Source organism: Cimex lectularius, unplaced genomic scaffold (assembly GCF_000648675.2).
Source record: "Cimex lectularius strain Harlan isolate CLEC.00 unplaced genomic scaffold, Clec_2.1 scaffold6, whole genome shotgun sequence".
NCBI classification, from domain to species: domain Eukaryota; kingdom Metazoa; phylum Arthropoda; class Insecta; order Hemiptera; family Cimicidae; genus Cimex; species Cimex lectularius.
Genome location: NW_019392677.1, coordinates 3,389,533 through 3,404,088, shown reverse-complemented (window position 1 = coordinate 3,404,088; position 14,556 = coordinate 3,389,533). Strand labels below are relative to the sequence as shown.

Genomic DNA, 14,556 nt, shown 5'->3' with positions numbered 1-14,556 from the left:
TTAAAGTGGAATTGCTAACCACACCTTAGATAAAGCATACTCGACACACACATACTCGACCCGAGACACCGATTCACTACCCGCTTCCATTCGCTTACTTACGCATTCGAGAGACTATAGCATGATCATTGCATCCTCAACGCTTACATGCTGTCGACCGGTCGCAATCGCCCGTGAGGCCGGGGGGTTTTACGTTGATCATACGCAAGCTTCACTGAGGTCACACATAGAAGACAGCCTCTGTCTAAGTTCCCGCCAGGGGCGTCACCACGCACCACCACGAATCCATTCCCAGTGTAACTAGGGCTGAATTTGGAAGGTTTAGTTACCCCGTAGTACAGATGGCCATACACCCTACCCCGTCTTTGCAGAGGTTCTAGTGCACTGGCCCTCGTGTGACTCTGCTAAGGCACCCGCCGCCCTTTCCGACCCTTAGGCCGACTCGAGTACAGCTTGTGCTTTAGAGAGGTTGCCACGCCCTCTGGGCTGCACCTTTATTTTGTGCCCGGATACTCCCCTTATAGCGAAGGGTTAGGAGGGGTCACAGGATAGAATGAAGAAGCTCGGATTGAGAAAAAGGCCGTGGATGAGAACACGAGGTGAGCCGTTTCGGGGTCTCGAGTCTCAAACCACACTATACCACCCATTGTCGCCGTAGTTCCACATAAAATGGGCCACGAGTCCCAGGGTGGGTTCCCATATAGGGCAGCATACCTATACGCTCCGTATATAGAGCCAAGGCGTAACACCCTTCAATTCAGGGAGACACATCTACCAATCTTTTTCTAAGTGCCGCGGGGTTTGGCTCAAAGTCCGTGTGTCAACCTCGCATGGCCTATTCTTAATCGGGTTAGGATGATCCCTTGTCTTTGAATGAAATCCTGAGGGCTAAGACACTGCTCGATTGAGAACATCGAATGTGTTTTGTGTAGTTTATTTATTGAATATTGTTAATTCATTGAAACCATATAAAAATAAATAGTTAAAGTTGCGAAATCTCATTTGTAAACATTTAATTAGCAAAACTATTTTACACTAATGGAAACGAAAACCTTGAACTCTGTCCTTTGTTATTTGCTATTCGGGCGTTTTAACTCGAATGTATTCATATTATATTTAAACATAGATTGTAAACAGACAGGGGCATTAGTTAATGTCTAGTTTGGTGAATACAAACAAGTATAAAACGTAAACAGGTCCTTTCTCAGCGTATTTAGCATTATTACGGGTCGTGTTATTTATAGTACAATACGACTGTTGATAAATTCTCATTTTAACAAGCCGTCAAAAACAATATTCAACCTTTCGACGGCGAATAATTCAAAAGCCGGTGCTCTCGACGTCCACGGCGCCCTTGTATTATTAGCCGTGTGTGTATTGTCAAAGTTCCAAAAAACGTTCCCCTTGTGTATAAACATGATCCGTTTCTATTTTTTTTTTTCCAGCGGATTTAACCTCCGATTCGCTAAAACTGTGGTAAAACTGATGGAAATTTCGGACAGGAGGATGGAAGAATGGTCGTAAAATAACTTTCTCCTTCAATGCCAATTTTTCTCACTTTCCGTTTGTTTTTGTTCTTTTTTTATGTTTTTTACACGTGAAATGCAATTTTAGACTGAATAATTTAACGTTTCACTATACCAAAAGGCCATGTAAAGCAATGGCATTTAGCACGAATGACCCTGAGTTAACTGTAAACCTTTAATAAAATACAAGGTTATTTGTTCTGTGCTTAAGTACCTTTCAGTCTCACTTATCCCTTCGGATACGAAATCGATCAATTCCGTTTAAATTTGCACTGCATATCCAGGTTGAACTTTTACTATTAAGACAGAAAAGGCAAAGTTTTGACATCAAAGTTCAAATAATTAACTTTTCCGGTAACTAATTTCGAAGTAATTAGGGGAAACGAAATCCCTAGCTTCAACGTCCCTCCCATGACATCAGATGTCACGTAACTCCTTTCCTACTGCTAGGACGACCTGATTTACAAAATTAGAATTATAGGGATTTATTATTAGCCGACGTTCCCAACTGGTCGAATATCTTACGTATACAAGTAAATAATAAAATAAGTCTGTCGGTCATTAAGTCACGAAAAGTCCTCCGGCTTAGGCTTAACATAGCCTCTGTAAACTGTTAAACTAGGTATTCATATATGACAAGAAATAATGTTATGGAGATATTTCTGCTTAGAACATATAGCACTAGAAATATTCTCAGATTATTTTTAAAAAGAACAGATATATTTAGCTTTTTAAAATTTAAACTATTGGCATGTGTGGTGATTAGTGACCGTTAATCGATATTTATTTAGAAATCGTGAGATGCCGTCTGGTGTGATGTAGGTTTCAGAAAAACATTTTCTTTATCGTGCCAACGTTTCGATCTTTATTGAGATCATCTTCAGGGCCTGGGATTTAGAAAACATTGTTTACATATAACAATTAGATTTTGGATGTGGAAAAGTGAATTTATACAATGAAAAATATATTTTTTTATATATTCAATCAAAGTATTTCTACTCACCAAAGTGTTTGTCTTCTGTGTAATTGTGCCATTCTTGCGTGTCGTGTTGAGATTGCTAGTGAGATTTTGCTGTTGTATGTTTATATACGGTGGATTTTGAAGGGGTGGGGAAGGAAGTCGGTATAGAAATGACATTTTTGTATAAGGTGTCGGCTTTTTTGAGGTGAAAAGAGCCGACGGAGGGTAAAAACGTTGGTAATGGTTCGGCCAGATTATCCTTTCAGGATTATATAGAAAAGGAAAGCTAAATTGTTGGGAAATTAGACTATGTGAAAAATATTTGATGTGTGGAATGTAATGTGATGATATAGGTATGTTATCTGTATTGAATTTGATTAATGATATTGGCGTAGCTGCGACTGAGTTTACACGTATCTGTTCTGTAATTGATGCTGTGTTTATCTCTGTTGATATAAACCATTTCTAAGAAATTACGTTTGTTTTGTTCTGTATGTAATACTTTTGGATTTTTGAAGTCGAAATTGTGTTGGTGTTCAAGATGGTGGGTAGCGAGTGCTGTAGGATTTTGCTTAGGTTTTTGCAATCATAGATATGTTGCTTTACTCTCCTGTCCAGATATTGGGATGTAAGACCGATGTAAGTTGCCGGACAGTTTAAACAGTTGATTTTGTAGATTACGTCATTTATTTGTTATTGGTGTGGGATCTTTAATTTTGGAAAAAAGTGTTTGATTGTTTTATAATTTTTGAAATCTATGTTGAAGTTTCGAACAAGAGAAATTTGTTTAATTTATGTGATAGGCCTTGGATAAATGGTATCGAAAGGTATGCTGGTTTGTTTGTATTCGATAGCCTTAATGTAGTATTATTAGTAATAGTGGATGGTGTTAGTGTTGAGCTGTAGTTGTTGATTATTCTGTTAATTATGTGTTTAGGGTAGAGATTGTTATGGAGGATCTGTTTGTACATCTTTATGTTTTTGTGGTGGAAGGATTCATGGCTTAAGGTAATCATTCTGTGAAGTAACCCTTTGGCTTATTATTGTATGAAGGGGATGGTGAGATGTAAAGTTGAGGTAGCGTGTTTCTTGGTTTTTGATACCGATCTGTGATTAATGTGCCATCTGTACCACCAGACCACATCTCACGATTTCTAAATAAATAACTATTGACATGGTTTTTCCTCTGCAAATAGCATTTCCTCTGGTTAGCCGGCGATACTCTGCATTTTCTCTTTTTCTGCATTTTTCTACATATCTAGGATAATAGTCCAAGTAGCCCCTTTCGGTTGAAATGTGGGACACATCGCTTCTTCTCTAATAGACGTCTCCTCTCACACGTGATGACGTCCTAATTCCATCAATATTATATCATCGCGCTTACACACACAGAGTAAAAGACTTATTCAATACCTATCCTTACTAGTTTGATGGTCGTTTATACAAGGTGTTCGCCTACTCGTGTTACAAACTTTGCCAATAGATTCTACATTCATAATGGAACCAAAAAGTCCTAATTAACTAAGGTCCGAATCTCAGCAGTTTCGGAATTATTCCCATTTTTCTAATTTTTTAAGATTTCACTACCTTGCTTTAAATAAACAATGATAACTCCAAAACTAATAGGTCCGTTGAGACCAATGAAAACTACGTTAAATTTCCAATAAGATGTGATCAATAATAAACTTGTAAACGTTCGTGAAATGAGCGTTTTAGTAGCGAGAATTTTGAAGAAAATTTTTTTCAAAGTTGAAAAACTTACTATGGTGATTCTAAACGACTATTTCCAAACCTAGGGAACAGATTTCAACAAATTTCCGAAAACTTTCACCATTTAATATCCTTTATGGTGGCGTAATTGCTTTTTTTATTACGTTTTTCATAGATGAAGAAATTGATGAAGGAAAACCGAGGTTGACGGATTGGTAAGGTGGAAATATTAAAAAAAAAACTTAAGGAAATCTCGAATGAATTTATTAAACTTTTTTAATTTAGTTTCGAAACCGAAATCGTGCAGTGTTTTTTAGTTATTTACCAAACCCAATTAAAGGGTTATTGTATTATTATTACCCGAAATAAACGAGTTGTAAGATTCAAAGCGTTTTTAGTTATTAATTAACACTATGGCTAATTTTTCTAATGAATACGCTGATATACATCTCGGTTTATTCCTTTCCTTCATCAATTTCTTCATCTTTGAAAAAAGTAATTAAAGAAGTAATTACACCATGAAAAAGTATATTAAATGGAGTACGTTTTCTGAAATGTGCTGGTCTCTAGGTTTGGAAATAGTAGTTTCGAATCACCGTTTTTCGACTTTGAAAAAAAAGTATTTTTCAGTTCTCGCTACTAAAACGCCTATCTCACCAACGGTTATAAGTATTATTGAACACATCTTATTGGAAATTTAACGTAATTTTCAATGGTATCAACCGATTTGTTCAAAACATTTTAGTTTTATAATTATCATTATTTATTTCAAGCAAGGTGGTGAAATCTTAAAAAATATGAAAAATAACTCCAAAACTGTTGAGATTCAGACCATAGTTCATTAAGACATTTTGGTTCCGTTTGGAATGTAAAATCTACTGGCAATGTTTGTAACACGAGTCGCCGAACACACCCTGTATACATGGAGAATTGTACTGGAGACAGCAAAGGGCCTCGTTGTAATCCTACGTTTACCTGAAAAGGTTGTATAACGCCATTTCTCGTCTGTTTATAGTATTTCATGATAATTCTGGTAAATTTTGTTGACACCTACGTTTAGTGAAGTTTGAAACATATAGCTTGTCATATTGCCAGTCGAAAGCCTATTTAAATTCACAAAAAAGCAAAAGATTTTCTCTCTTTTTTTTCTGGGTTGTGATTTTAATGATGTTACCAAGACGGAAAATATTATCCGTCGTCCTGAAACCCGTCCGAAAACCACCTTTTATGAGCTCAATTTTTTTATATTTTAAAAAAATATCAAACCAAAAGATGAATTATTTGCTTTTTATTTAATTTGATATATTTTCATTTTAATTGTAATTAATTTTCATATGGTCACATAAGAGGCCAATTATTTAATTTTTTTATTATAAAATATACAGCAATTTTATAGTTCACATTTCTTGTTCATACCGTTATTTTTTATGCTTTAAAAAGAGGGTTTACGTAAAGTTAAAAAGTTAAATTTGATGTTAAAAGGTCAATTTGTCGAAAAAAAGCTGTGCATATCTTTGAGAATAATGTTTTCTGACGTTTCGGAACACCTCCCACACAGTAAAAAATATAAATTTAAAAAAAAATCGAAAATCCGAAGAGTGGTAAAACCGGACATGAGAATGACTCGCAGGGTCGGAAAGAATGGGAATAGTTGAGAAATTTCGCATACGTTTTCCTGTATGTCACGCTGTTCCCGTTTTTCTTTTTCATCCATGTAGCAAGAAATAAAAAACCTTACTTTTCACAGGTTTGCACATACCTTAAAAGAAAGTGTAGGATGTTTTTAGAAAAAGCAAAACAAAAACTATCGGAATTTGTCAAAAGTTCACTAACGAACTCTCAGGATCAAGGTATGGTCTTGAAAAAGAAAACATATTTAGTTACTACTGCCACTTTTGGACATATTTTAATTTTATCATTAGGGTACAACAACCTTTATGCCTACAAATTGACATATTTAAGTTTTTTACAGGAGATCTCAAATTTAAAAAATCTCAAAAAATAGGTCGAAACCATGGTAGTATGAACTTAATTTGCTTTCTTCTTCAAGACCATACCTTGATCCAGAGTGTTCATAAGTGAAAAAAAAATGTTCGATACTTCCAATTCTGAAAAAAGAAACTTCATAAGACCCTGATGATGATCTTAAAATAGGTCGAAAGCTTGGCAGTAGCAACTAAATTTGCTTTCTTCTCTAGACCATACTTTCATCCAGAGTGTTCGAAAGTGAAAAGTGGTCGATCCTTCTAATACTGAAAATTTCAGTATAAAAGTACAAAAGTTCAGAGTTGATATGTTAAACTTTTGGTTTGTAGTTACATTTTAAACGAACCATTGTTTGACACTATTGCGCCAATGACTTATTTTTTCAGTATGGTTTGGCCAGACTCTAAATATTGAGTAATTGTCCGGAAGTCTCCCTCTCGGGCTTCTTGCACTGGTAAAAGGAAGATTAGGCTGAAATGTAATGTTTGTAGTGTTTTAATGTCGTTTATTATTTTTAATGTCGACAATGTCTGGAGGGACAAAGTCAACAAGACATATCCTATGCAATAGCAAGGAAATGGTTATGGTACTTAGGAAATCCCTTTAAACCACCAATTAGACGACCGAATATGGGTCAAGCTGATATAGAAATAAACCAAGGACTAGAATTTATACAAGTCTTGAGCAATACGCCACAGTCTTTCAGGCGAGCATTGTGCCAAGGAGGTCAAAATACTTGGTATTACCAACAAAAGAATAACCACAGTATAAGAGATCTGGATACTCAAGTGGCACTGAGGTACCTCACTGGTAAGTGTAGAGCCATTTGGGGTTGTATCAAGATTATGTGAAAACTTGGTGATTTAATAACCCTTGTTCATTGGTTACCAGGGCATACAGGTGGCTTATGTCAGTGGGCTAAGGATTAGGACACCTTTTTATGGCATTCCGAATTCCAAAAACGTACATCCATCAGACAATGGGCTAAGAAAACTCCTCGGTTCAACGGAATTGTATTTCAAGACAGAGGAGAAAGACGCCTTGAAAGACCATGTCAAAAACTAACAGCAGAACTACTAACCCTAGGACGTGTTAGGACTAGGATGATAGTAGCCGACTGGACACTGCAAACTCTGCTGATACGTAGGCCTATGCAGACTTAGATTATTGGCAACTTCTACATTTAGGTAATTTGAATTATTTATGCTAAAACTTAGCCTTTCACATACAATTGTAGAAGATGAACTCTACGCATAAACGAAGGAAGGATGTATCATGAATGAATCGTCAGGATATCACTAGCAAGTTAGAGGTAAGGGATGCGGTTATCATAACAAGTAAGTTTTGTAACTTATGCCAAGATTTCGACCTTTTTTGAGTTCTTCATCAGGGCTCTAGAAGATATTACAACATTTATAATTAATAATAGATACACAATAATTATCAAAAACATTGGATAACTACTCGTCACAATAATAAGTTTGAAGGTTGAAAGATTGGCATAAATTACAAAATTATTTGTTATGATGACCGCAAACCTGATCTCTAACTTGCAAAAACTATGCATAAAAATTCATTTAAATAAATGAAACCACCTGACTTTTATGTAAAAAATGTCTACCTTTCTTGCCACCCCCAATAATTGCCTTATCCTGGCATATCCTATACCTTATAAGTAGCCTATAAGATTCTACCTCAAGAGCAAACAGAATTGGAATCCGCACCGTACACTGAAAAGAAAAAATTAAACAGTCTAGGACCTTAATACAGTCTACTAGGAAAACAAAGTAATTTGACGGTAGAGATTAAGATAATCTTACCAATTACACCATCGGTCTTGAACTCTGGGGTATTAACAAGCAATCTATCCTACGCCGAATCGAACCCAGTCAGTTCAAAGTCCTTCACACCAATCTCAACTCCTTTCTACTTCTCTAATCAAACACTGAATAAAGACCTGGATTTCCCTTGAGCAAAAGAGCTCGTTCAATCCCGATTTCAAAAGTTCCTCAGCAAGCTTATTCCCAATCCTTTTGGATCGTTTCCTTTCCCCAATAAGGCATCCTTTAAACGCTTCATAAAGACTCAGTTGGCTAAGAGATCTCTTATAAAGGAATTATTTATAATAAATTTTATATATTAAACAATTATTATTATTATTTCATTATAATATTAATTATACTGTGTCTATTACTATTGTTCAGTTATTAGGAAAGTGTTTTATTTTCGTTTTTTATGTCTTGGTTAATGAGGCAACCAATTACAATAACTTTTGCTGCAAGATTTCCTTTTTGATTTGTCTTTTTTCCTCATTTTCAGAGTGAATGCGTGGGAGGAGGGATGCTGGGGGGATGAAATGCCTGTGGACAAGGGCCCGCCCCTTCATTTCAACAACAACACCCAGCGATCTCGTAAGTAATAGCCTAATATGGCAATTTATAGACTTACAAGAGCTGATAAACCTGGCCTAACACCTAAAAAAAAGGTTTTGGAATAACTACAATATTTCAAAAGACGAGAATTACTGTACATTTGGGATAATTATTACTGTGATTGAAAGCATGCTTGTCAGTATGCTGTCTAACTTTCAATGAGGACGGAAAGCCAATAATGTTCAGAATTTTACAGGAGAGACCTTATGGGACTCTACGATCCAATATCCAAAGCCCAAATCTGAAAATGCGGTGCTAAAATGAAATTTTCAAAAGTGTACAGATCACAGCTTGTAGCGCTTCAAGGGGGTCCTATGTCGATCCTCTCGTCGTGCTCTTGTAACTTAATAATCGTACTCACCCGATTAAGAATAGGGCATGCGACTATTTTGCACCAAAGCCCGCATTTGTGACCGGCAAAGATTGCTCCATATCGCTTAATTGAAGGGAGCGCTTCTTTGGCTTCATATAGAGAGCGACTAAGAATACAATCAGATATAAGAATTGTGCTTTAAGCAGGAAATAAGGTCATGTTATTTATGTTACCATTTTTGGAATAAACAGGGATGTTGTCGCTCAATATCTCGTTTGTGATTATTTTCTGTATGTATTGAGTTCTGTAATAATTGAATATATTTATTAGCGTGAATGTGTAGTGTTTTGAATTATCAAACTATGCCATTCTCTCTTGAGTAAAAGACACTGATATCTTAAATAGTTAACAATTAAATCTGTGTGCAAATTTTGGAGCATTCGTAGGTTTAGAAACCTGGCATTCTTAAGTGAACAGGTCAAAACTGATGGGTCAGATAGCCAGAGACACGGCTCCTAAGGTCGATAGATGTTTTTCGGAATATCTGAATCGAATATAAGGGATCACACTCATTTCATTAATAATGATAGGTCATGTGAGGTTGACACACGACACATACTTTTGGGGCAAGCTCACGTATGTGTTAGCCAAGAAGCTATGAAAATCATAAAAAAGCAAGTATGGTCTAGTATCTGTCCCCTGTTCAGATTTTACAAGAAAAAGGCAGTTATATTGTATAATGAGATTGACTTGTTGATCTTGATATGTTGTTTGAGTGTATTAGGATTAAATGTATTTATTAACGTGAGAGTGTATTGATGTCTCTTGGCTAAAATAATTCTTTGATATCTTTAATAGTGAAACATGGGGGCCGTGGTAGCCGAGTGGTTAAGGCGTCAGACTCTCGGCTAGTAGATCCCGCGGTCGTGGGTTCGATCTCCACCGTGACCCTGAATTTGGTCCCAACTCCCTTCAAACATGAGTGTTTCTTCGATGGAAGAACACCGGCACACCGGGGGCTCAAATTCATACTCGTGTTGCGAGCCCCCAAAAATGGAGCCAGGATAAAGTACAATAAGTTGAACAGTTGCAGTGCTCAGGAGGAACTCTTCCTTGTTGTATCCATTTTTAAAAAAAGTGAAACATTAAATCTATGAGAAAGTTTTGAAGTAGACGTAGCCTACCTGGGATTCTTAAGTGTACAGCTTAAAACTTGTATAGTTTCAAGGTAAGACTGGCGTGCCTCAGCTAATCCGTGGTTGGTGACTGAATCACCGAAATCACAGTTATGTTGGGTTTGGAAAAATCATAGAAGAGAAAGGTTGTTCTATGTGTCCACTTATTAATTGGAAGGCGTTCCTAAAGAGCGACAAGAATTATTTCCTTCTTTCGCTTTTGGTAGAAACAAGTTAGGTTTATTCTAGAAAATACTTAATATCTCTTCTTTTTTGTGTATGTGTTGAGATTGAACGTATTTATTAATGTGAATTATTCAACAATTAGATATTTACAGTATGTGTAAAGGGTGATGGTGGAATAATGAGTACTCCACTACCTACGGGAAGTAGCGTCAGAGGGACGAAAAGGCATGTAAAAGTTGTTCGATGTGTCTCACATAATTGAAAAGTGTAATTCCTGGGCTTCATCTAGATAGCCAATACCAGCAACGTGATTAAAGCAGCCGAAGCATTCAGCCGAAGGTCGTAGTTCGAATCCCGCTCGTGTCACTAATTTTTCGTCTCAACCACACTACATTAAAATTATGAATCGATATAAATCATTATTTTGGTTAAATAAAACCGTTTAAAAAATAATATATGGATAAGTAGGTGTAATACTATACTCTAAATTAAAAAATATATTTTCATTTCACTTTGTTTGAACTATAACTCAAACTTCATCTCTATATTTTAAAAATATATTAGCCCCTCGGGCTTAAACGTTGGTAAATATGAAAAACTTTTACAGTCTCCTAAGAAAACAGTTAGATCATTGCAAGTGAACATTGCTGTAAATGGATATTTACAGGTTTTATTAGGCTTTTAATTTATTTACAAAGGTTTCTGTGAATATTTTAATGTTGTAAATGTTATTAATGTTTTTTATTAAACTTTATGTAAGGTATTGGTTGAGATAAAAAAGTCAGTGTCACGAGCGGGATTCGAACCTACGACTTCGGCTAAATTCGCCGTTGCTCTACCTCTTACGGACACCAACCCGCCATCTCAACCTATCTTCCGAATTTTCCCTCCTGTTTAGATTCGTAGTCCGATTGACCAAATAACTTCTTTCAATTAATTAAACTTTATGTAAGGTATTGGTTGAGATAAAAAGTCGTGTCACGAGCGGGATTCGAAAAAAAGGAGGCGTTGAAAAATGGCAAAAAGGAGGGAAAATTCTAAAGGTGGGTTGAGATGGGAAGTTGGTGTCCGAGTGGATCGAAGTCACGATAGCTCAAGTGGTAGAGCAGCGGCGTATTTAGCTTAAAGTCGTGGGTTCAAATCCCGCTCGTGCCAGTGACTTTTTAATACCTTAATACCTTACATAAAGTTTAATTACTTGACCTTAGTTATTTGACCCATCGGACCACGAACTCTAATGGATTTAATGTTTTTATATGGAAAACGGATTTTCCTAACAGTTAATTTTTGATTAAAATCAAGCTAGTACGTTAGGTAGTACTGGTACTTTTTATCTGTGATCAATGCGATCTCTTTTATAGGTGATTGTTATTTTTTAATATCTGTACAGAGATTTTATTTCATTTGGATTGTTGAATTGCGTGACTACAGTCATGACTATATTCATATCCGGTTAATGTACAACGTCCCTAGATCCAATATCAAAGGGTTAAAACAAATTTAAAAAATGAAAAAGTACTTTTCCTGAAATTCAATTTTGTTAAAAATTGGAGAGAAAAAACTTAGTCTTGCCGTTTCTGCCGGCGTCAAGCCTGTCGCGTGGGATTTTCCAGGACGAACGGTACGGCTCTTTCAGGAGCTTTCTCATGTGTTTCGGCCCTGCTCAGATGGCAATCACCGAGATGGAAAAAGAAAAAAAAAACCGCGCCAGTTCCCAACGGCGTCTTCCCGGAACAGAGACGAGCAATCATTCTTTTGTAAGTCGCTGACTTTTCATTCCCTCTTTTAATTTAACGCCTGTCAAGAGATTTATCACGCCCGAAAATCTTAACAACAATTTTTGCGTTTTTCATTTAACCTCTTTGAAGCATCCAGGACTCATTTCGATAACTTGCTGGGTCTCTATATGAGAGTGTATTGGGCTGGTGCGAAATTAACGTAGGTTTCAAAAAGGCATTCAAAACTATTTTTAATTATTAATCCATTTATGTTCAGTGGTCTAATTGAACAAATTATTATTTCAATTAATTATTCTTTTTATACAAGGTTTTGGTTGAGACGAAAAAGCTAGTGTCACGAGCGGGATTCAAACCCACGACCCTAAAAGGCGCTTTTATTCCGCTGACATAAAAATCTTTATTTCCACACACAATAAAGTCTTGGAAGGCGTTTTCGGCTTCACCGTGTTCCCTAAACATTTTATCCTTAAGTGATCAAAATGCCTAAAAAAGAGGAAATCTGTAGGAGAGATGACGGGTTAATATGAAGGATGCGGTATGGTTTCATATCCTAAGTCCGTAAGTTCCCTCAGGGTTGGCATTGCGACATGTGGTCTGGCTTTATCGTGAAGAAGAATCGGCACCCTACGGTTTAACAGTGCTGTACAAAGACGTTGCAATTTCCTGTGCATTTTATCAATTTCTTGGCAATATTTCCCTGCTGTGATTGCTTCACCATAATTCAGGAAATTATTGTGAACAACCCCAACAGTAAACCCAGCCACCATAATCTTTTTTGGGGGTGGAGATTTGGTTTCGGGAAGTGTTTTGGCGCTTCACCTTTCAACCACTGACCTGTTGTCGTACAGAATCCATTTTTCATCGCGCGTGATGATACGACCGAGATATGGATCATTTTGGTAGCGCAACGGAATAGACGTGCTATCAAAGTGTCGATTTCTTTGGACTTCGGTTACTTCGTGCGGTACCCACTTGTCGTGCTTCTTTACGTCACCAATTTGCTCCAGATGGCGAACCACGGTTAAGTGGTCATCACTAAGCAATTTCCCGTGTTGTCTTATGTGAATTTTCTTCAATCAACGAGTTGGTCGTCGTCCACAACGGAAGGCCTTCTTTCCACCTTCCCTGTCTTCGAGGTCTAAATCTCTGAAACCATCGCACACCGTGCAATCTAATGCCTTTTCCCCTCAAACAGTACTGATGTTACGCGCGGTTTGGGCTGCACTTCGCACATTGAAATTCGTACACATAAATTTGACGAAAATCTAGTTTGGGCATATTTAATTTCACAGGTCCTCACTCTTATAAAATTCAATATAAATTAGAATAATTACTCAAATCGTGAGATGCGGTCTGGTGTGATGTACAACAAGGTGCGATGTAGAACAAACCCTCTCAACACTACACGCAAGAATGGTACAATTACACAGAAGACAAACACTTTGAGCCCTGAAGATGATCTCAATAAAGATCGAAACGTTGGCACGATAAAGAAAATGTTTTTCTGATACCTACATCACACCAGACCGCATCTCACGATTTCTGAGTAATTATGGATTAACGGTCACTAATCACCACATATAAATTAGAATGTTTTGTATAAAAGATAACAATTACAAATATTTATTATAATCCATGAATTAGATTTGAGACTTTTGCTTCATTTAAGAACAAAAACAAATTTTCAAATTCTGCATTAATTTTGCACCAACCCAATACTTCTACTTCTAATTCTGTTATCACTTAATCCTTACACAATTTTTTTAAAAGGATATTTCAACTACGAGGATATATAAACCCCAGGGATGCCTGTATTTTTGAAAAAACTCACATTTATAAGTATGTGTTTTATTATATTAAGGGACCACCTTACGGCGCCCCTTCATGTTTGTTAAACATGTGAATTATTAATATTTAATAGTTTTAAAGTTCTGATGGATGAAATGTATTGAAAAATGTGTAGGTGTATACAATAGTATAGGATAACCAGTTAGATTTCCTACATACAGGGTGTATTAACTTCTTTAGTCCACCCATTTAATTCGGAAACGATTAACTTTTGCAAAAAATGGTTTTATACCAACCCCAAGTTAATTTTGGCCTGGAATCGCGTGGTGGTAACAGATTTTACGTAACTTTCTCATCTAGCTGTGAAATGACACTAACTTTATTTTAAATGAGAATCCCATATTTTTATTGCACAGTTCGATTCTAGAGCTAATTTTATGTTACTTGTACTTAAAGGACAATTTTGAAAGGATCGACCAATTTTGAGTTATGACCGACGGAAGATGCGTGAAGGGTGTATGCTTTTTGTAACAACGAGATGGCCCTTCCTTTCAAAGCGTCAATTTCTTTGGACTTCGGTTTGTTCGTGCGGTCCCAACTTGTCGGGCTTCTTTACTTTACCCATTTGCTTCAGATGGCGAACAACGATTGAGTGGTCAACACTAAGCTCTCCCACAATTTCCCGTGTTGTGTTGTGAATTTTCTTCAATGAACGATTTGAATTGGTCGTCGTCCACAAC

The 14,556-nt window shown here is 36.5% G+C and overlaps 1 protein-coding gene across 3 annotated transcripts in view; it reads left to right on the top strand.

Moving 5' to 3' along the window:
• LOC106673825 (serine/threonine-protein kinase NIM1-like) overlaps window positions 1–14,556 on the top strand; it is a 117,148-nt gene that overhangs the window by 72,667 nt on the left and 29,925 nt on the right. For all 3 annotated transcript variants that reach the window (XM_014406131.2, XM_014406130.2, XM_014406132.2), the window contains one exon: window positions 8,503–8,594. In XM_014406131.2, coding sequence (XP_014261617.1) covers window positions 8,540–8,594 — 55 coding nt within the window. In that variant the 5' untranslated portion in view covers window positions 8,503–8,539. The remainder of the gene's footprint in view (window positions 1–8,502; window positions 8,595–14,556) is intronic.